General features: G+C 36.9%; 1 protein-coding gene across 4 annotated transcripts in view; it reads left to right on the forward strand.

Annotated features, from left to right (window-relative positions):
- Positions 1 to 24217, forward strand: part of CEP162 (centrosomal protein 162) — a 100831-nt gene extending 76614 nt beyond the window's left edge. For all 4 annotated transcript variants that reach the window (XM_082730670.1, XM_082730673.1, XM_082730672.1 and 1 more), the window contains exons 23-27: positions 444 to 1096; positions 4623 to 4764; positions 7058 to 7156; positions 12556 to 12690; positions 22628 to 24217. In XM_082730670.1, coding sequence (XP_082586796.1) covers positions 444 to 1096; positions 4623 to 4764; positions 7058 to 7156; positions 12556 to 12690; positions 22628 to 22828 — 1230 coding nt within the window. In that variant the 3' untranslated portion in view covers positions 22829 to 24217. The remainder of the gene's footprint in view (positions 1 to 443; positions 1097 to 4622; positions 4765 to 7057; positions 7157 to 12555; positions 12691 to 22627) is intronic.
- The last annotated feature ends 149 nt before the right edge of the window (positions 24218 to 24366 follow it).

Raw genomic sequence — 24366 nt, forward strand, 5'->3', positions numbered from 1 at the left:
AAATCCAAGCTGATTTACTCCTTATGAGATTCTTAAATTGATACTAAGAAGTTGAAAATGTCTTATTTCTTAAAGATTTCAGTGTCCCCAATTGCTTTCCCTATTTCTCCTGAAAGCGTAGTTTGTAAGTTTGCAGAGATGGGTACACACTAATAGGTTCAGTTGTGATACTTAAAATAAATTTTGGGGTGTACAGAAATGTGTAATTTTTGTTTATAAAAAAAATATTAATTGTGAGATGATGCAACATACTGAGAAGATAAAACATTATGCCCTTTCAAGATTAGGACTTCAGTACCTGTGACGGACTCAGAGAACTCAGAGTTGGAGGCATCAGAATGCACAGTGAGTGTCTGAATGAAGGACCCAGCAGACTGCAGGGCTTCAGTAACCAATGTCCTATTTAGCAGTGGTTTTGAACTAACAAGGATTCTTGTCTTCAGATTCAGTATGAACAGAGACTGGAGGAGCAAGAGCAGCTACTTGCCTGCAGATTAAAGGAGGCATCGCAGAACCAGTGCGACAGCTCCCGCAGGGCCGAAGCACTAGAGAAGGAGCTCGACGACATCAAGGACGCCCATCAAATCACTGTAAGAAAACTTGAAGCTCAAATAGACACTCTTAAACATCAAAATGCTGAATTGGAACTCAAGAAAAATGATAAAGAGGATAAAGATTTCCAGTCTATCGAATTCCAGATAGAACAGGCTCATGCTAAAGCTAAACTGGTGAGGCTTAATGAGGAGCTGGCTGCGAAGGGGCGAGAAATACAAGACCTTTCGAAAACCGTGGAAAGGCTTCAGAAGGAGAGAAGGATGATGCTGTCTAATCAGAGCTCTAAGGGTAGAGAGGAAGTGACTGCAAAAAGGGCAAAGAAAGATGGTATACGTTCAGGTAAAGGAAGTGCAAACTCATTCCCTGGAACCTTGGATGGCAGACTTTACCAACCACATACTTTCACTGACTCCCATGTTTCAGAGGTTTTGCAAGAAAACTGCAGATTGAAAAATGAACTGGAGAGATTAACTGTGGAGAGGAATGAGCTGAAGATGAAATCTGAAGCTATAGTGAACCAATTTGAAAATTCCATGAAAAGGTAAAATGTGAATCTGAAATTGTATGGGGACATACAAAGATAAAAATATCAGAATTGTAAGATGTATTTCCTCTGGTAATTAGTTTTAACCCTGAACTGAATTCATTACCAAATCTTAAGAAATTGTATTACATTGCCAAGCATAGATCTCTCTCCGAGTAGGATCCTCTACCGGTTGGAAGCCAGATTCTGATAAACCTGAATCTCCATGTCAACCCCAACCATGTCCTCGGGCTGACAAATCCTGTCTCCACATTTACCTAGGTTGTGTTAATAAGCTGACCCATGGGGGCCTTCTTGCAAATGAATGTCATCATTGATGACTCCTAGGCAGACTGCAGAAAACAGCTGTTACTAAAACTAGTTGAACAGGGTCACCTGGGTAGCTCAGTTGGTGAAGCGTCTGACTCTTGATTGCAGCTCAGGTCATGATGTCAGGGTCATGAAATCGAGCCCTGTGCCGGCACTGGGTATGGAGTCTGCTTAAGATTCTCAGGGCACCTGGGTAGCTCAGCTCAGCATTAGCATTCCACTGACCAAACAGAAGCATGTATTCCAATCCCCTAGATGGGTAGCGAGCGTCCAGCTCTTAGTTTCGGCTTGGGTCATAATCTGGTCTGAGCCCTGTGTCAGGTTCCTCGCTCAGTGGGAAATCTGCTTGAGTTGCTCTCCCTCTGCCCCTTCCTCTGCACTCATTCATGCAGACACTCCCTCTCTCTTTCTAAAATAAATAAGTCTTAAAAAAAAACAAACTAGTTGACATTCTAAAAGGAAAAGTTCCTCTTTTCCAAAGTAACTCTTCAAAATAATCTAGTGCTCACATCCATTCATGCCTTGAACTTTTGTGCTCATCCCTTTCCTTCTCAGAATCACTCAGTACTGTCTACTTTCTTTCCTCCAGGCCCTCTAACATGTTCAGATCTTCTTCACTGTCATCAAACCAAGTCCTAGTTCTCTTTCTGTCGGTACCAGTTTTCCACAAGTAGCCTCTTATTTGCACCTCACCTCTCAACCGGGGCTCTCCTCCTCACCACTCTTGTAAATCTCATCTCACAATAGTGACCTTTCCTGGTCCAGTGATGTTGTCTCTGTTCTCATTTTCCTGGACATTGTTGGCTTTCCTGAAAATATGGGGTTTCCTCCCATAACCTCCATGACTAACACTCCTCTTCCGTGTCTTTTAACTAACTCTGGCTCCTTTTCATTCTCCTTCCTCAAAAATCAGACTTCTACCGGGGTTCATTTTTCAGCTTTCTGTTTATTCTCAGTTCTTTCTCCTTTGCTAAGTTCATCCATTCTTTTTTTTTTTTTTTTAAGATTTTATTTATCAGAGAGAGAGAGGGGAGAGAGCGAGCACAGGCAGACAGAATGGCAGGCAGAGGCAGAGGGAGAAGCAGGCTCCCCGCCAAGCAAGGAGCCCAATGTGGGACTTGATCCCAGGACGCTGGGATCATGACCTGAGCCGAAGGCAGCTGCTTAACCAACTGAGCCACCCAGCGTCCCAAGTTCATCCATTCTTGTGGCTTCTACAAACCATAACTCCAATTTACTTTTCCAGGCTTGTTTTCTTCCCGGAGCACAGATGTTAAATCTACTATTTTCCAAATTGTTCCTCTCAGAATCAGTAGTATCTCAAATTTTATCCCATGTTTACCAATAAACTAGCTCCTCCTCAAAACTTTCCCATTTCTGTCTATGACCATGGTTTTTCAATGCGAAGTCCAGCTTTACCTCCTTTATTTCTTGGGCTCACAGTTTATGGGGTGCTTCCTTATAAATACGTGTCTTTTTGCTTTCTACCTTCCTGTAGACAGTAGCCTTACCTGGTTTACTAGACAGCTTCCCCACCCTAATATCCCTGATTTTCGTTTCTGTCTCCCCCAATCAGTTCACTTAAAAATCATTACTATTCCTTAAATATTCCTGTATCTGAGTTACACTGCCCTCTAATAACTCCCACTTCCTGAAGTATCAAGACTAAATTATTCTACGTGGGTTCCCAGGTGCCAGAACCTTCTCTGTGGGCCTGACTTGCTCAATGTCTTTGCTGCCTTTTGCTCATCCATGCTTCAAGTACTGCTTCCTTCACAAACTGTTTCCTAGAGCCTCCCAGGAAATTCCCTGCTCATAGCTCCTCTATAACTTGTGTACCAAGTACCTATATTAAGTACCAAGAAAGCACTAGTCGTACACCGCCTTATAACTCCTTGAGAACTGATATAAGATTATCCTTCTTTTGCAACCTGGCATAGGAGCAGAAGGAGCGAGCACCTAGACGAATGCATATTGATTGATTCGCAGCTGTGTCTGGTTGAATCATCCTGTCAACCATAAATGCTTCCAAACTAAAACCTTGTTTCTCAAGTCCTGAAGTGATACTAGAAATGAAGCTATTTGAAAAGAATCATATTCTTTTCAGGAAATAATTTAAAATTGAAATTTTTCCTGTGCATTTTTCTATATATAATTTGGTATTGTTAACCTGCTTATCAGATAGCCCTGGGCCTGAGAAGTGAGGAATAACCTTTCCCAATCCCAGATTTAGGCTGTTTTAGCTATGTTTTTGTTGTTCAGTTGTTTTTTACTTTAGTTTGGTTATATCATAAGTGCTTTAGGTTTTTATGCTTTTCTGAAGACCCTAATCACACCCTTTCCATGAGGAAATATTCATATAAGTCAAATAAGCAACTGATAAATTTGTTTATAGTTTGGGAATTGCCACGTTAATATGTATCGACTGAGATTTATCCAGTATCTGCTTTGAGTAAAATCCTGTCACTTTTTAATAACTTTTCCAGTAAGAGAATGTTTGTCTGTAAGAAATGTATCAAGTGTTTATCAGAACTTCGCCACTTATTAAACTGCCTCTGAATGCGTGACTTTTGTCAAAGGGACAAATCAGTCTCTCACACTAAACAAGCAAAAAAAAACTAGGTGCAGGTTACTGTGGGTCCTAAAGAATTACCATAAAGGTTATTTCATTTTTATGACATGGCAGCTAGCCCTGGAGTCACATGCATGGACCAAAAACATGTTGCCTAGAGACAAAGCTTTGGAGATCCTAAAAGGAACTATGATTATCAAAATAAGAATCTGGGCAAAAATCTGAGTTTCTCTTAAAAGATAAAATATGAGGATGAGGCCTGTGCTTTAATCCAGACAGAACATTTAGAACCTTTGATTCTATCAGAAAGTACAGCCCCAGGCTGGGGGTTGAGTGAAAGGCCCAGACTTTGAGTTCCCACTCTGCTGGGCTTAAACCCCAGGTCTGCATTTACTAATGAACTCTAGAGACATTACTCTTTCCTAAACTCAAGTTTGCCCTTATAAAATTGAGTAAATAATAGCTCATGGCATGGTTGCAAGATCTCACAGGCAATCCTATATAAAGCACCTGTCAGAGTGCAGTGCAGTATTGGTGCTCTCTCTCCCTTTGTTTAATTTCTAAGCTTTATATGTTATTTGTGTGCTAACTCTGAGCTGAAGAGCTGTTTTTATGCGTGATTTTCTTTGATTTGCTCTGCAGAGTCAAGGAAGATACTGCAGCACACATTGCATCTCTCAAAGCATCTCATCAGAGGGAAGTAGAGAAACTCCTTTGCCAAAATGCAGTAGAAAATTCTTCTTCCAGAGTAGCTGAACTAAATCGTAAAATAGCAACTCAAGAGGTAGATGACTTTAACACACTTTCTTTGGCTTTAAGATTATTTTTTTCAGGACTGTTAACAGAACATTATTTAATTCAGAAATACGTTAACTTTGCTTTTTGATAGAAATGAGAAATTATTGACCTGATTATTATTTTTTTTTTTTGTAGGAGACAGTGCCATTACTGTGCATTTAACTATTCTACTTTAAGATTATTCTCTCTTAAAACGGGTTTCTCAGTTTTGTCCCAACATTTCTCAAATAGTTCTTCTCCTAAGGCAGTTGTAAGGGATGGTAGAAGGAATGATAGAATCACATTATGTGATTGAGACCTGGAGTACTTGAACCTGAATATTGAACCATCTCCCTCTGCCCAAGTCCTGGTTGACAAGTAATTCTCCTAGTCATTCTTCTTGCCCAAGGGTCTTTCATTCATTAAGTAAATAATGATTCGAGCTCTATAGACAACCAGGCACTGGGATAAAATAATCAACAGAGAGATACACACAACCCTAGTCATTATGAAGCATAGTCTTCTTAGAATTATGACCGAGTATGCTGAAAGTTCGTTCATGTTTCTTCAAAAAAGTGTATCTTCCTTCTTGGTTAGTATGTACATCTATGTGGAATATCCATGAATATCTAGTATGTGGCCCATTTTCTATGGTGTTAGAAAATTGAAAACACAACATTAAGATAGAATAGTTATGTCCCGGGGTGCCTGGGTGGCTCAGTGGGTTAAAGCCTCTACCTTTGACTCAGGTCATGATCCCAGGGTCCTGGGATCAAGCCCCACATTAGGCTCTCTGCTCAGCGGGGAGCCTCCTTCCCCCAGACCCCCACCCTGCCTGTCTCTCAGCCTACTTGTGATCTCTGTCAAATAAATAAAAGTCTTTAAGAAAAAAAAAAGAAAGAAAGAAAAGAATAGTTATGCCCCCCCCAAAAAAGAAAGCACATATGGCAAAAATGTTAGCAGTTGATAAATCAAATTGAAGGATATATAAATGTCCATTGTGCTCTCTTCTTTTGGTTTTAATTTAAAAAAAAAAAAAAACAAGCTGATACGGGGGGAAACCAGGAAATGTTATCTTGCCACCACCTCTCCCATCAATAATTATTTAATAGCATCTTGATTAAAAACAAATCACTCAGGGGGGCCTGGGTAGCTCAGTCATTTAAGCATCCAGCTGTTAATCTTAGCTCAGGTCTTGATCTTAGGGTCATGATTTTGGGCCCTGCCCAGCGTAGAGCCCACTTAAACTTCCCAGTTGAGCAATTTTATTTGGTTGTAGGGCCAGATATTGGATATTATGAAACTATTGGGCATTATTTCAGCTATTAAAAATGCTAGTATGGTTTTGTGAGAAGATACCCTTATAAGGAGAAGCATGTTGAAGTATTTGGGGGATTTGGGTGAAGTGTAATGAGGTCTATAATTTAAGTTCATATAGCTCAGAAACAAAGAATTTTGCCTATTTTAATAATTTCAAGGAGAATGATTTAGAGTGCTTTTCAAAGGTAATCAGCATATAGCAGTTGCAGATAACTTCTCTGGCTTTCTCCCTCCACAGGAGGAGGCTGTCTGTGGGCAGTATAAACATGATAGCAAATCAGAGTGTAGTTGGGAGAGGCGGATGAGGTGGTGTCATTGCACCATACATAGTGCCGTTACTGTTACTTTCCCGGGTTTCTAAATCTAATACTATAAATTAGGAATTAAGTGGAAGTCAGCATGGTGTGAGGAGGAAAACAGTAGAAGTAAAGCATTAGAGGTTAAGAGATGCACATGTTTCCCAAGTTTTCAGTTTCTTGATGAAAGTATTCATGTACTTGTTTGCCAAAAATATGTGACATTTATTTCATGCGAATATTAGGCTTGTGCTGTCTTTGTCATTAGCTCTTTAATTAAAAATTATTCTCCTACTTAATCACAAAATAATAAAGAGGATATTGGCTACTTTCTTCAGAACCCTTTGACTTTATAATAAAGGTTTATTTTAAAAGGTGTTTTTCAGGCCTCCAGGAGAAAAGTAGAGATAAAGAAGCCACGCAGTTATATAGCCATTTATTTGTATTATGTGTGATGCTTTATATTAAATATTAAAACAAAATAATGAGTGTATTCAATAAGCTTAATTAATCTATGAACTTAATTCCTGTGGCAGTTTATTTCCATGTTAGAATTTGGTAATTTTAAAATATTGGGAATTTTTTTTAGTACAAACAAAAGACGTTAGTTGGTTTTCTTATATTTTTCAAATGATGTCTGGGGAAGCACTCTCTTAACTTAGCACTTCTAACATAATTCCCTAGGTGCTTCTAAAACATTTCCAAAGTCAAGTTAATGAGCTGCAGAGTAAACAAGAGTCTCTTGCAGTTTCTCAACTTCGAGAAGAAATCCTACAGAAAGAGGTAAGAAATAACAAAAGTATTGGGCTAACATGAGCTTTTCTTAGCCATTTCAGTCATACTACTTTTATATAATTTTTTTAACAAATGTGCAAATAGAAATATCCTGAAAATATATATCATGTGTCAAAATATATCAATAACTTGTTTACAGTAAGTCTGCTTTCCCCAGATGGAACTCTCAAATATTAAGTTTCTTATATAGTTGATGTTGACATTTTTCTGGGCAGTGAGGAAATAGAGTGGAGGGGTATTTGGATTTTTTTTTTTTTAAAGGAGATAAAACTAAATGGTTAAGGCCATTTCTGCATTAAGTATGAATACTATAAAGCAATCATTATAGTCATGCTGGATCCCCAGTGACAATATTGTAGGAAATAGATCTTTCTGGAAACTCACTCTTTTATTACTCTAAAATCCTTTTGGTTCTAGAAATTATTTTAAAAAAAAAGATAAACTGCATTCTTTGAAGCATGTACACCACTTTTTATTCAAGAATTTATTAAAACATAGATGCAGAGCTTACATATAACTAATGGCATTATGAAAAGATTAATGTAAAAACATTCCACACTTAGGTATAAATTAATTGAAAGGCTGTAGTTCAGCATATATGCATTCTTTTCATTGTTTAAGATGTACATAAACATTGTTGAGTAAGTAGTAATTTAGCAGAACTTCACACACCTAAAGTAAACTTTTGGGGAAAAGTAATAAAAGGAAGTATGTTCTAGTGTTTGTAAGATAAAGGTCAGTTTTAGTCAAGTTACAGTGTTCCTAGTTTAAGAATAGCTAAACTATTTTGAAAATGCGAAAGATGGCAACACATGATTTTGAAGCCTATTTACTGAAAAACTGAAAACATTCCATCTCTTAAATAAAATAAAGACAGCCTACCTTTTTAATGGGCAGTACATTTATAATAGCTGTTTTAACAGCTTATTTATTCCCACTACTGATAACCTCCTGAGAGCCTTCCAAGGGACTTTTCTCTCGGGCTGGTGGGAATAATTCATTTTCCCAGCCCTGCAGGAGCTCCCAGAATTATTCAGGCTATTTCTACTGGCTTCAAAGGTGCCTCTGGGCAGCCAGCTGGGCAGTCCTAGAGTTCATCTGGTGTGTTGCCTGTTCCTCACAGTCCCGCAGTGCTGTTAGCTGGGGTTTGAAAACAGTTGCTTCGCAGGTCATCTAGTTTTTCAGTTCTTTAAGGAAGATGGGTAAATCCCAGTCTCTTTCGGACCACAAGAAAAAGCACAACACAGTTTTTAACAGGAGTAAATTCTGTTTTTATTTTTGACTGCTTTGTTGTTATTCTATCTCTAGAGAAAACAGTGATCTAAAATTTTCCAACATAGTTAAAAAAAAAATAAAATAAAATAAAACTTTCCAACATAGTTCAACACCTTGGGAGGTGAACCATCAAAACCTGAAAAGATTTTTCTAATTTCTGCATTTTGTTCCATGCCTATGTTACCTCAAGTGTTGTAAAACCACATCTCTTTAAAATCCTAACTTAGGCATGACTTCCTCAAATCTTTTTTTAAAAATATTATAATGAAAAGGGTAATCTTTCATATTTTAGCACTCATCATAGATTTCTGATCTTATTTTTCCACTCACTGTTGACTCCCAACAATCTGTTTATTTCCTTACACCCTGAAGTTGAAGAGAAAGGACTTGAATCTTTACTCAGACTCCTTAAATGTAGACAACTGAGAGGCCTGCTGCTATTATTGCTTGTTTCTATGTTCAGCAGTTAGTATATGCATTTTATTGGTCATAGTTTTTTATTGGTAGGATTTTGTTTTACCTGTATAGTCTATTCAAATTTTAGAAACCATTCAAGAGTGACCCCTAATATGAACTCAAGGACTATTAATAGTGACTCCTAAAAATTATCAGAATTTTTACTGTAATTTGTGTCAAATAGTCTACAGCTAGCAGCTTTTATTTACAAATGAATAGTGGGAATAATTTGGGGGGTTTCATAAGGTCTGGGCTTAAATTCTTCAACATGTTAGTGAGCCTTAGGGTGACAGGTCATGTAAACATTTAGAGTCATACTTGGTACTCTGGATATAAACCAGGAAACAGCAAGGCAGCAGCAGGCCTTTTGCTCTTGGTGCGAGTAGTTCCCACAGCAGTCCACAGAGCTGTTCTGGAGACCACAGGGGTACAAGGGAGTAAGACTCGTATCTGGCAGTTAGAGAAATCACCCAGGCTTGAACTCCCCACATTCCGCAAGAACGAGCGTCTCATAATACGTCATGCACAGTGGATCCCACGGGGACATGCCCAGTGCAAAAGTCACCACCTCCAGGAGAGCCCAGACCTACCACTTCCTACCAGGTATTTCAGTTCATGCCAAGTCCTCCAAGCCCAGATGATGTTCCACCAGTTGGGGCCTTACCACAAGCAGTGTACCTTTATCAAGAGAACAAAGCTAGAAAGAGAATTCAAGCCAAGGCCAGTTTCTCATACAGAAGGAAGAATTATATTTACCCATTACCCTCAGCTGTTTATTAGTGTTTTTAAACTAAGTCTCAGGTTGCTTTAGCTATTAAATGGAATAAAGTCTACTTCTTAGCTTTTAGAAAAAGTGTTTAGGTATCAGACACTATCAATAGGCTTTTGGGATACAGAAATGAGTAGAACACCTGAAGGTATCACCCTCAAAGGGCTTGTATTCTAGTGAGTGGGACAAAGAAATAAACCAACATATAAACTAAGGTCCCCCAGCTTACTTTCTTTGCATCAGAACTGAGTCACATGCCTACCTCCAAACCAGGCGTTGCCAGAGGACAGACAGTGGACAGCAGCAATGGGCTTAAATCTAAGGTCAGTATCTCCTTCAGTTCTAGACCAAATTGGAATCTAGACTCACTGGATTAAGTGTTCACAAGCACTAGCGTTCATCCCAGCAATGTTGCCAGGGAAATGCATCAGCCAGTAAGTTACAGGGTAGGAAGACACATGGGATGGTTGGAAGCACACAGACTACAGCAGGTCATGGTCATTTAAAGGAGTAAAAATAGCAGTAATTTTATGGTTCATTCTGAATTGAAATTCGTAGTTTGTAAGATTATCTACTCACCAGCCTATAAAGGGACAGTACATATGTCTTCTCTGGGAAGAAGTCTTTGGGCTGTGTATGGATCATTTGAATTCCCTTAACCGAGCCTCCTCCTGCTAGTGGTCCGTGATGTCTGTCTCCTTTAGTAGGAAAACATGTTAATCCACCTTGAGTAATAGGATCTGGGTGAATCCCTCTTTCACTTCAGTAAAACAATAAACTAGTAAGACAGTAAGAATTGTATTCATTTAGGAATATATGCTTTCTTTTTATTGATGTTACATACTTCTATCCCTGGTGAGTATGGATTTGTTTATAAATAATTTTTGATATATTTTATTAAATATTTAAGACTATTTAACATTTTTATACTAAGATTAATGTATATTAGAGAAATTAGAAAGTATAAAATCATCCACAATCCCATTACCCAGAGCATATTTTGCTATTTATTCTTTCAGATTTTCTTTATTCATATATAGTTACAAATACTGTGAGGGTATGTGCTTATGCATATACATGTGTAAAATACATGTTTATGTGTGTTTGCATATATAGGATTTTAAAGGATAATTTTTTTACCTAACAGTGTATATAAATATATTCCCATGTCAGTATATACCTTCTCATTTTTTTCCAATTTTATTAAGATATAGTTGACATACACTGTTGTAAAAGTTTAAGGTATACAGCATAAAGATTTAACTTATATATATAATGAAATGATTACTACAGTAAGCTTAGTTTTCATCCATTAAGAAAAAACGATTTTTCTTACCACAGTTAACACTGAGAACTCTTAGGATTTACTCATGTATGTATGTATGTATGTATACCATGCGGCAGTGTTAACAATGGTCTTCATGCTATACATTGCATTCCTAGTATAGTTACTTACAACTGGAAGTTTGTTCCTTTTTGATCGCTTCATCCAATTCCCCTTTTTCCCCACCCTTTCCTGTCCACATCTGATAACTACAAATCTGATCTCTCTTTCTAGGAGTTTGGGGGTTTTTTGTTTGTTTGGTTTAAGATTCTACATATAAGTGAGATCATATGGTATTTGTCTTTCTCGGACTTAGTTCACTTAGCATAATACCAGAAATGGGTCCCCTGCAGATCATGAAAATGTTGTCTCATTACAAACTCAGAATCATTTCTCAGTCATTAAAAAGTTTACAGAAGTTGAAGTGATATTTAACAGATATGACAGTGCCAATCATCCCAATTAAAGTGTGCAAATTTTTTTGGTCACCGGTGATATTAGGAATGTCCCACATTTTTAAATATTTAGATTTGCTTCTGATTTCATTGGCTTGTATTTTCACATAATTGTATGGGGTCGGGGGGGGGGGTGTTTTGGATTTTTTTTTTTATAGCATTATCAGTGTTATTAGGTACTGAGTGTTTCCATAGGAAACATGATTGAATTTTTAATTTTAGCCTTTTTCACTTGCTTATTATTTTGCCTTTAAGATTTTATTTATTTGAGAAAAACAGAGAGAGAGCATGAGAGGGGAGGTCAGAGGGAGAAGCAGACTCTCTGCAGAGCTGGGAGCCCGATGTGGGACTCGATCCCAGGACTCCAGGATCATGACCTGAGCAGTCACTCACACCAACTGAGCCACCCAGGCGCCCTTATTTTGTTTTTTGATACTAGCAGTGAATTATCATAATTATGTGGTATAAAGAAAATACATTTGTTTCACCAAGCCCAAAATAAAGCTCTCTCAGACCCCTCTGTTTACTCACTGGCACCATGAAAATATGACCTTTTGCTCTGTGAACTATGGTATGAAAAGGGAGGTACCACACTAGACTGTAACCTCTATGAGGATGGACTGTATCTTTCATGTCTGTATTCTCAGGACCTAAGATAACAGCCAGGACAGAAAGAATTCAGTATGTTATCTCAGAAAGAGGTTGAACTCTTTCTTTGTTTTGGGTACTATACTGTGTAGGATGCTTGAAATGTATTACTTAATCCTAAAAGTAATCAACCTATTAAATACATTGATACTTTGTTAGCAAAGCTGAATATACCAAAGACAGTGCCCACCTTTATTATGAATGCTGTAATCAGCCTGGCATACATGGGAGGAGGTGATCCAGTCATCTGGAACCTTTTGGATTATGAGATCACTTCAGAGTTAGAATAATAGTTTTAATTCTGGCTCAGCCTAACAACTCAAGGTATTTTTCTTACTAAAAAGAAGAGTCTTCTCTAGATAAATTTTATACAAAGAAAATGTAGTAGATATTCTTAAAACTACCTGGTAAAAGCTTTTTTTCTTATCAATTTTTCATTTATTTCATTCCTCAATTTTAGATTACAAAACTCCTAGAAGAACTGAGAGAAGCCAGAGAAAACCATACCCCAGAGATGAAACATTTCATGGGCTTAGAAAAGAAAATTAAACAGATGGAAATGAGACATCAACAAAGAGAGCAGGAACTTCAACAGGTAAAGTAGTAAATTATATTTACACATTTGTATAGCTCTTCACTGTTAAGTACCTCCCATTTGCTATAGTTTTGCCATCTCTAGCAACACTTACTTCCTGAAGTGTTTCATTGTGTATTGATATTAAGAATAAAAATACAGCTCTTAAGAGCATATAAAACTTTAAATTTCAAATGCCTAAAAGACTGGTTTATCTTCTCTCAAATTAAAAAAAAAAAAAAGATACAAGTTTCTCTAAGATTTTATTTATTTTAGAGAGAACACAAGCAAGGGGAGGAAGAAGGAGGAGGGGAAAGAATCTCAAGCAGGTCCCAAGCCGAACATGGAGCCTAATGCATGGTTTGCTCTCATGACCCAGAGATCATAACCTGAGCCCAAACCAAGAGTCGGATGCTTAACCAACCGAGCCACTCACATGCCCCTCATGTTCTTAATTACTGATGGCTGCCTAAAAAGAATGAGTCTTTGAAATCCATAGTCCATATTCATTTTATAAATGTTTATAAGAAGTAGAATTATATTAAAAGATAAATCATTTAAAATAGATGCCCGGCGGGCGCCTGGGTGGCTCAGTGGGTTAAGCCGCTGCCTTCGGCTCAGGTCATGATCTCAGGGTCCTGGGATCGAGTCCCGCATCGGGCTCTCTGCTCAGCGGGGAGCCTGCTTCCTCCTCTCTCTCTGCCTTCCTCTCTGCCTACTTGTGATCTCTCTCTGTCAAATAAATAAATAAAATCTTTAAAAAAAATAAAATAAAATAAAATAGATGCCCGGCACTAGTAATATCATAATTACTCAACTACAGATAATAGAAATAAAAAATGAATGAGCTTTAGTATAGATCACATGAGACCACAAAATAAGTTTGAGAATATTCGTAAGGTTGAAATCAAAGCAAGCATCTTTTCCAACCAAAATGGTATGAAACTACAAATCAATTACCAAACCAAACAAAACAAAGCAAAAAAAAAAACCCCCACAAATACATGGAGGCTAACCAAGATGCTACTAAATAATAGGTCAAGGGAAAAATCATAGAGGAAATTTTTAAATTCCTTGAGACACATAACACAACATTCCAAAATCTTTTGGACACAACAAAAGCAGTTCTGTGAGGGAAATTTTTCATAGCTCTACAGTACCTCAAGAAACAAGAAATAGGGGTGCCTGGGTGGCTCAGACAATTGTGTCTGCTTTCGGCTCAAGTCATGATCCCAGAGTCCTGGGATGGAGCCCCACATCAGGCTCCCTGTTCGGCAGAGAGCCTGCTTCTCCCCCTGCCTACCGCTTCCCCTGCTTGTCTCTGTGCTTTATCTCTCTCTGACAAATAAGTAAATGAAATCTTTCAAAACAGAAACAAGAAATATATCAGGGCACCTAGGTGGCTTGGTCGGTTAAGTGCCTGCCTTTATGTCAGGTCATGATCTCTGGGTCCTGAGATTGAGCCCCATGTTGGGCGCCCTGCTCGGTGGGGCATCTGCTTCTCCCTCTCCCTCTGTCACTCCCCCCACCTACTTGTGCTCGCTTGCTCTCAAATAAACAAAATCATTAAAAAAAAAAAAATTAATCTGTCACACCTAAAGAAACTAAAACAGAACAAAGCTCCAAGGTAGGAGAAAGAAGGAAGTAATAAAGGTCAAGAAAAAAAAAAAATAAATGAAATAGTATCATTCATCTTTTCTATTTTTTGGTCTCTAAGAGGTGGTTCTTTGAATTATAAACATTAACTGATAAACTTGTAAAGTCAGACTCATCAAGAAAATAAGAGAGGACTTCAATAAATACACTCAAAAATGAAAGAGGGGGCATTAAACCAATACCACAGAAATACAAAGGTTTATAAAAGATTACTGTGAAAAGTTCTGTGCCAACAAATTGAACAACCTAGAAGAAATGTATTTCTATAAATATACAGTCTCCCAAGATTGAATCAGGAAGAAATAGAAAATCTGAACAGACTAATTACCAATAATAAAATTGGATTGGTAACCGAATAATTCCCAGGAAAGAAAAGTCTAGGAACAGATGGCTTCAAATGTTGGAAGAATACACCTGTAAAGAATTCATTCCAATCCTTTTCAAACTATATGAAAAAAATTGAAGAGGAGGGAATATTTTCAAAGTCATTCTTAAAAAGCCACTATTACCCTGATACCAACAACAGAGACACAACAAAAAAAGAAGAAATCAGACTCTGTCCCTAATCAACATAGATGTGAAAATCCTTAACAAAATTATTAGCAAACTGAATCATTCACCACAATATGGGGGGATTTATTCCAGCAATGCAAGGACGGTTGAGCATCTTCAATATGAGACACCACATTAACAAAGGAAAAGATAAAAATCATATAATCTCAGCAGATATCAGTCAAAAAAGCATTTGACAAAGCTCAACATAAATTCATGATAAAAATTCTCAACACACTGGCTACAGAGGGAACATAACATAATAAAGGCTACGTACAACAACCCCAGAGCTAACATGATGCTGCTGTGTGGTGAAAAACAAAGCTTTTTCATGATCCGGTACAAGGATGTCCACTCTCACTGCTTTTACTCCAGGTAGTACTGGAATTCATAGGCAGAATAACCAGACAAATAAAAAGCAGGGGCACCTGGGTGGCTCAGTGGGTTAAAGCCTCTGCCTTTGGCTCAGGTCATGATCTCAGGGTCCTGGGATCAAGCCCCACATCGAGCTCTCTGCCCGGCAGGGAGCCTGCTTCCCCCTCTCTCTCTTCCTGCCTCTCTGCCTACTTGTGATCTCAGTCTGTGAAAATAAATAAATAAAATCTTAAAAAAAAAAAAAAAAAGAAAGAGCATACAAATTGATAAGGAAGTACAACTGTTGCTATTTACAGATAGCATGATACTGTATATTGAAAACCCTACAGACTCCACAAAAAATCAGAATAAATTAGTTCAGTAAAGCAACATACAGACATCAGTTGCATTTCTGTATACTAAAAATTAGCAAAAATAAATTAAGACAATGACTTAATAACTGCATCAAAAAGAATAGAATATGTAGGAGTAAATTTAACCTAAGAGTTAACAGACCTGTACTCTGATAATTCTAAGACCTAGTTGAAGGAAATTGAAGGTGGCACAATAAATGGAAAGATACACCATACTCATGAACTGGAAGAATATTGTTCAGATGTTCATAGTACCCAAAAGCAGTCTGCAGGTTCAGTGCAATCCCTATCAAGATACCAACAGTAGCATTTTTCATAGAACTAGAATCAATATTCCTCAAGTTTATATGGAATCACAAAGGACCCCAGTAGCCAAAGCTGGAGGTATCACACTCCCAGTTTTCCAACTGTACTGCAAAGCTACAGTAATGAAAACAGTATAGGACTAGCAGAAAAACATATAGATCAGTGAACAGAATAGAAAGCCCAGAAATAAACCCACGCTTAATATGGTCGATTAATCTAAGATAAAGGAGTCAAGAATACACAATGAAGATAAGACTGTCTCTTCAATAAATAGTGCTAGAAAAACTGAATGGCTGCATGAAGAATGAAATTGGACCACTATCTTACACCATATGCAAAAAAAAAAAAAAAAACAACAACAACAAAAAACTCTCTAAATGGATTAAGACCTAAATGTAAGACCTGAAACCATAAAACTACAAAAAATAAATAGTAAACTCTTGGAATCAGTCTTGGCAAATTTTTTTTTTTTTTTTTAATATATATGTCTCCTCAGACATCCATCCAGACAAAAAACCTTTTAAGGAAGCATTGGCTGAAACAACACATTAGGTAAGATGGAATTAACATATACAGAACATTCCATCCAAAAGTAGTAATACACATTTTTAAACACACATGGAACATTTTCCAGGATGGCTCATATATTGGCCATGAAACAAGTCTTAATAAATTGAAGACTGAAGTATCAGGCCAATTTCCCCAAACATGGGGATATGAAACTAGACATCAATTACAAAGGGAAAAAATGGAAAATTCACAAATGTGTGTAATGAAACCAAATTAAGCAACCAATAGGTTGAAGAACAAATCGACAGAGAAATATAAAAATATTTTGAGGGTGTCTGGGTGGCTCTCAGTGGGTTAAGCCTCTGCCTTCGGCTCAGGTCATGATCTCAGGGTCTTGGGATCGAGGTCCGCATCTGGCTCTCTGCTCGGTAGGGAGCCTGCTTCCTCTCTCTCTCTCTCTCTCCCTCTCTCTCTCTGCCTGCCTCTCTGCCTACTTGTGATCTGTCAAATAAATGAATAAAAAAAAATCTTTAAAAAATGTAAAAAGAAAAAAATATTTTGAGACAGTTGAAAATGGAAACACAGTATACCAAAACTTAGGGGATGCACCAAAAATAGTTTTAAGAGGCAAGTTCATAGCATTAAGTGCCTGTGTCTAGAAACAAGATTTCAAATAGACAGCTTTACACCTCAAGGAACTAGAGAATAAATGAAGCCCAAAGATGGCAAAATTAAGGAAATAACAAAGATCAGAGCAGGAATAAAGACTAAAAAGATCAAAGCGACTAAGAGCTCGTTCTTTGTAAAGGTAAAATTAGCAAGCCTTTAGCTAGACTAAGCAAGAAAAGAGAGAAAACTAAAATAAATGTAATAAAAATGAAAGAGGAGACATTACAACTGATTCCACAGAAATACAAAGGATGAGACTGGTATGAATAATTGTACAACAAACTGGACAACCTAGGAGAAATGGATAAATTTCTAGGAACATAAAATTTACCAAAAGGCATAATGAATAAAAGATCGAAAAAGACTGATTACTAGTAAGGAGATTGAATTAGTAATCAAAAACATCCTGACTAAGTTCAGGACCAGAGGGCTTTGCTGCTGAGTTCTAAAAATATGTAATGAAGAATAAGTACCAGTGCTTTTCAAACATTTGCAAACAATAAAAGAGGAGGGAACTCTTCAAACTTATTTTTGCAGGGCCAGCATTACCCTGGTACCAAAACCGTGCAAGAAAACGCAAGGCAGTGTCCCTCGTGTACATAGATGTAAAAATCATGAACAAATTATTAAGTCAAATTCAGCAATGTTATAAGAGGATCATACAACATCAAGTTGTATTTATTCCAGAAATACAAGGATGGTTTCCCATCCACAAATAAGTGTGATATACCTCATTAATAAAATGAAGAGTAAAAATCATAAGATGATCTCCATAAATGCAAAAAAACCATTTAACAAAATTCAACATCTTTTCCTGATAGAAATTCAACAAACAAAATATAGAGGGAATGTACCTTAACATAATAAAATCCACACTCATTGGTGAAAAGCTGAAAGCTTTTCCTTTAAGATCACAAACAAGGAGCGCCTGGGTGGTTCAGTGGATTAAGCCTCTTACCTTGGGCTCAGGTCATGATCTCAGGGCCCTGGGAGCCCAGCATCAGGCTCTCTGCTCACCAGGGAGCTTCCTTCCCCCTTCTCTTTCTGCCTGCCTCTCTGCCTACTTAGGATCTTATTCTCTGTCAAATAAATAAATAAAATCTTTAAAGAAAAAAAAGACAAGGATGCATAAGTCAAGAAATAAAATGTCTCTTAATTGCAAAAGAAGTAAAACTATCACTCTTTGCAAATGACATGATAAGATATATAAGAAACCCTAAAGACTTTACAAAAACACTGTTAGAACTAAAATGAATTCAGTAAAGTAGCAGAATACAAAACCAATATACAGAAATCTGTTGCATTCCTATACACAATAAACTGTCTGAAATTTTTTAAAGTCAATCTTAGAAATTCTTAAATGCTATATGCATAGCATATAGATAGATAAATAGAATAGATAAGTTGTTTTTGGAAGCAGAGCATGGGATGTAGGCAAGATGTGTGTAGGGAGAAAAGGTAAAAACTGTTGTAAAATAAACAAGTTAAAGGGGTGTGATGTACAGTGTGGTGACTACAGTTAATACAATAAATTGTATATCTGAAAGCTATTAAAGAGTAGATCTCAAAAGTTCTTACTAGGAAAACACATTTGGTAACTAATGTAGGACCTTTTCACAGCATATGCAAATGTCAATCATTATGTTATACACAATACAATAAACATAAAAAGCTAGTTAATGAAACCAATTAACATCATAAAAACATATAAAACAAGACATACTAAAAAATAACTGCAACAACACTAATTTATTGGATACAAAACATAAAAAACATTAATTTTAACATCAGTAACGTGAAGTTGGGAGGGGTCAGAATGCAAATGTAAAGTTTATGTTTACTATCAAAGTTAACTTAAAATAGATTATTAAAAATAAATCACATTTTCTGTAAGCATTATTTTAACCACAAAATAAAAGCCTGTACAAATTACAGAAAAGATTATGACAAAGGAGTCAAAGTATACAACTACAAAAAGTCATCACATCACAAAAGATGACTGCAAGATATAAGAAGCAAGGAACATAAGATCTAGAACACAGTCAGAAGGGAACAAAATGTCAATAGTAATTCCTTATCTATCAGTAGTTCCTTTAAATGTAAATGGATTAAATTCTCCATTCAAACTACAGAATTGCCAAATGGATGAAATATAGTCCAACTAATAGGCCACCTAAAAAAAGAGTTTGGCTTTAAAACCAGCATAGACTGATGAGTGAAGAGATAGAAAAAGTATTTCAGTCAAATGGTAACCAACAGAAATCAGGAGTAGCTATAGTTATATCACATAAAATAGATTATAAGCTAAAAAATCTCCAAAAGAGACAGAGGTAATTATATAATCATACAATGATAAAAAGGTCAGTCCATCAAGATATTATCAGTTGTAAATATTTATGCATCCAACATCAGAGCACCTAAATAGATAACAATAACTAAAAGAAATAAACAGCAATACAATAACAGGAGACTCTTTTTTTTGTTCAAGATTTTCTTTATTTATTTGACAGAGAGAGATCACAAGTAGGCAGAGAGGCAGGCAGAGAGAGAGGAAACAGGCTCCCTGCTGAGTAGAGAGCCCATTGAGGGACTCAATCCCAGGACCTTGAGATCATGACCTGAGCCGAAGGCAGAGGCTTAACCCACTGAGCCACCCAGGGGTCCCGATAGGAGACTTTAATACATCACGCTTATCGGTGGATAGGTCATCCAAACAGTCAATAGGGAAACTGTGGGTTTTAAACAGTGCTATAGACAAAATGGACATACACAGTACAGTCCCTCCAACAACAGCAAAATACACATTCTTTGCAGGCACACAAAATTTTCTAGGATACCTAATATAATAGGCGGTAAAATAAGTCTTAGCAAATTTAAGATTGAAATCATGGCAAGTATGTTTTCCGACCACAATGATAGGAAACTAGAAATCAATACTAAAAACTGGAAAATTAACAAATACATAGAAGTTCAACAACATACCTTAACCAGCAGATCAAATAAGATACTAAAAGTGAAATAAAAAAAATATCTTGAGATGATTGGAAACAGCATACCAAGACTTGTGGGTAGCAGCAAAAGCAGTTCTAAGAAGGAAGATTATAGTGTTAAATGCCTACATCAAGAAAAAGCTCTCAAACAACCCTACTTACCAGCCAGGAACTAGAAAAAGAACAAAATAAGCCCAAAGTTAGAAGAAGGAAAGAAGGATTAGAACAAAAATAAATGAAATGAAGTATAGGAAGACAATAGAAAAGATTAACAAAACTCTAGGAGTTGATACTTTGAAAAGATAAAATTGACAAACAAGGACTTAAAATTTATAAATGGAAGAGGAGACATTACAGCTGATACCAGAAAAATACAAAGGATCGTCGGAAATTCCTGTGTACAACTATATGCCAACAAACTGGACAGCCTAGAAGAAACCAATAAATTGCTAGAAACATACAGCCTACCAAGACTGAATCACTAAGAAATAGAAAATAGGAATGGACCCAATACTAATAAGACAGAATCCACAGGACCAACCAGTTGACTTTACTGTACCACATTTTTATTTCTTTTTTTTTTTTCTTTTTTCTTTTTTGTTTTAGAGAGAGGGCACAGGCATGGGGAGGGGCAGAGGGAGAAGCAGGCCCCCCACTGAGCAAGGAGCCCAGTGCATGACTCAATCATGGGATCATTACCTGAGCTCAAAGTAGATGCTTAACCAACTGAGCCACCCAGCATCCTGATGATGACTTTTTAGAGGCACCACCAAAACCACCGTCCCCCAGTGTCCCCCTAGGACTTGATTCTAAGACCCTGAGATAATCACCTAAGCTAAAGGCAGACAGCCAACAGAATAAGCCACGCAGGCATCCCTCTACCACACTTTCAAAGAATTCATGCCAGTCCTCCTCAAACTCTTCCAATAAGTAGAAGAAGAAGCAGCTCATTTTCACAAAGCCAGCATTACCCTGACAAGAAAACCAGATAAGGACACTACAAGAAAAACTATAGGTAGGCCAGCATCCCTGATAAAGATGCAAAATTTTTCCAAAATATTAACAAACCAGATTCTACAGCACATTAAATTCCCATACACTGTGATTAAGTGGGAGTCATCCCTGGGAGATAAGGAGGGTTCAACATACGCAAGGCAATAAATGTGATGCATCACATTAATGAACAAAAATACAAATCCTATGAGTATTTAAATAGATATGCAGAAAGAGCTTTTGACAATATTCAATATCTATTCATGATTTTTTTTAAAAAACTCAACAAATTAGGTAAAAAGGGAATACCTTAACATAATAAAGGCGTAGATTTATTTCTTGGCTCTTAACCCTTCCATTGGTCTATAGGTCTATTGTATATTTGAAAGTTACTAAGAAAGTAAATCTTAAGTTTTCATTACAAGGAAAAAATTTTAAAACTGTGAATGATGGATGTTAACTATCGTGGTAACCTTTGCACAGCGTCTGCATGCATCACGATGTATGTGTTTGCAATTTCAACTTACACAGTGTTATTTGTCAGTTATAGCAATATAACTGGAAAAAAGTGGTTAAATGCCAAATGTCAATAGATGTCTAGAATTTTCAAAGTATGTTTAAACTTAGAATTGGAAATTCATACAGCATTTCATGTTTCCCTTAAGTATTTACACAGTATTTCTCCTATGCTTTGATTTTAGAATTACCAGACATTTATAAAAATTCTGTTGCAGAGGTCCAACATATTTAATAGTCAGAAACACTGCTTTGTTGCTCTATCTAGTTTTTATATGTCCAACTTTTTGTGGTTTGTAATACTTGTGACTAATGTTTCCCTTAGGGTAAGACTTTTGAAATGATAAGAACTGTGTTAGAAGTTACTGGACAGCGTACCCTCATTTCACAGTTGAAAAAATTCATCCACATGAGCAAGACGGTCTAGGGTGGTAGTTAAGAGCAGGAACTCAGGCCAGGGTGCTGACTCTGCCTCGAACCAGCTGTTTGTGAATCTGGGGCAAATTATTTTTTACTTAATCTCTGGCCCCATTTCCCTCCTGCTGAATGGGTATAAATATATAGAATTCACCTCCTCATGTATTAGCAGGATTAGATGAGTTAACATATGTACAATGTGTTTATATTTATCATTTCTCCTGCTTTAATGTGTGGTGTATATTAGAACTATTTTGATTGCCCCTCAAGTGTTGGTCTTAAGAGGAACAATATTGTGGGGCAGGGGGTGGTTTGGATCCATACCAAGGTATTAGAAATTTCTGATGCTTTAAAAATGCTACTTTTTAAAGTTTTGATTGAGAGGGAAAAAAAGACTAAAGCTTCCTAACTCCCTATCAGAATTACAATTCCCCCCTTCTTATGCTCTTCACCCACCAGCTTGTTGGTTGACACAATGGAGCCCATTAGGTAAGGCTCCCCACTCCAGCGCCCTCCCCTCCACCATAGTCAGCATTGTGCCACTCGAGCTCTTTGAGATGGTTCAATCTTCATCCCCGCTGTGAACTGTGACTGTAATGTAAATTTTTTTTTTCCCCTCAGATAATACAGCAAACACACCAAGTAGTAGAAACTGAGCAAAACAAAGAAATTGAGAAATGGAAAAGACTTGCCCAGTTGAAGAATCGGGAATTGGACAAGTTCCGCACAGAATTAGACTCTATACTAGATGTTCTTCGAGAGCTGCACCGGCAGGGGGTGGTTGTGCCTGTGGCTTTTGCAGATGAAGTGAGTGCACCATAGTATTAGTAGAAGCTGGCATTTCCCAGGACCTCCTGTAAAGGCCTGAAGATGGAGGGTGAATGGGACTGTGCCGCTCTCAGAAGGCAGCTTTTGAAAACAAGTGTTCCAGTGTGTGTCCAGGAAGGAAACAAATGCAAAAGCAACATTTCACATTAAATTGCCCTAAATCAGTAAGGAAAAATATCAATGCTGTATTTTACTGAAAATCATTAACCAAGCACATGTTAAGTAATTTATGGGCAATTATGGGTTTCCCTTTGTGTCAGATGATTAGAACGAGTGATATTAGTTGTAAACGGTCTTAACTTTGTGGTCTAGATGTGGAAAGAAAAAAATTGTTCATATTCTGCCATTTTTGACTAAGTGTGTATTCTGAATCGTTGATGCCGGAAAAACAGCTCCTCTTTCTCCTGGAAACTTAGAGAAGAATGTGAGCATGGAGGTTTGGACAGTCACAGCGGCAGTCCCCTGAGTAGCAGAGCTTCTGCAGTAACTGACAAGAATTAGAACTTTGTACAGCAAACAGTGAAGGTTCCATGTTCTCCTGGACTGCCACTTCTTACCTCTGAGTGCCTCAGGTTTGCACCTGATACAAGGTGCAAAATATACTTCACATGTAATAGGGAAATTTGATTTCTTCATTGTTTTAATCTTCTATGCCTCTGTGTCTTAAATACTAGTCCTTTTTTATAAGTCTTAGATTATAAATGGAATATAACATCTTTATTTAAAAAGTAATATATGTTCATTAGAAAAAATGAAAAGCATGCATGAAAGTAGCCAGATTGTTATTTTTTTACAATCCCCATTTCCAAAAGCAGATTGTGTATAAAATATTGGTAAGTTCAAGCGGTAGCCATCTTGTTTTTAAGCGTTCTAGCCCTGTGCTGTCCTGTAGGAGTATAATATGAGGCACATGTAATTTTCAGTTTTCCTATAGCCGCATTTAAAAAGATAAGAGGCAAATTAAATTGGTTAATTTATATCATCTAATTATCTAAAATGGCAATATAAAACTTGAGTTCTGCATTTTTTTCCATACTTAGTCTCCAAAATCTGGTGTTTTACATTTATAGCACAACTTGATTTGCACTAGCCACATTCCAAGTGCTCAGGACCATATGACATTAAGTGCAATTCTGAAATAATAATAAAGGGTGAAAGACTGTAAAAGGTGAAACAGATCTTGGTGAAATTATGGATAGCAAAAGTGAAATGTGGAAATTAAGTATAAGGAATTCAATTAATGTCTTAATGTTCAACATTTTTTATGTCCTTTTCTTTAAGAGGGTGGAAAAAGCATTAATTAAAAGGAGCTATTTTTTATGTGAAAGAATTTTAAGTTATAACAAACTATTTTGGTTATTAAATTGAGTGTACTTTTGTGTATTTTTTATCTGCAAACCTATTAATTTATTGCTACACCCATCCCTCCCTTTTGACTGTCCATTAGCCATTCATTACAAGCAAAAACGTGGTTGATTCTGAAACACCAAATATTTGGTGGTTGATATATCAAATATTCTATTAATATCAAA

This window comes from Mustela nivalis (assembly GCF_964662115.1).
Source record: "Mustela nivalis genome assembly, chromosome: 5".
Taxonomy (NCBI): Eukaryota; Metazoa; Chordata; class Mammalia; order Carnivora; family Mustelidae; genus Mustela; species Mustela nivalis.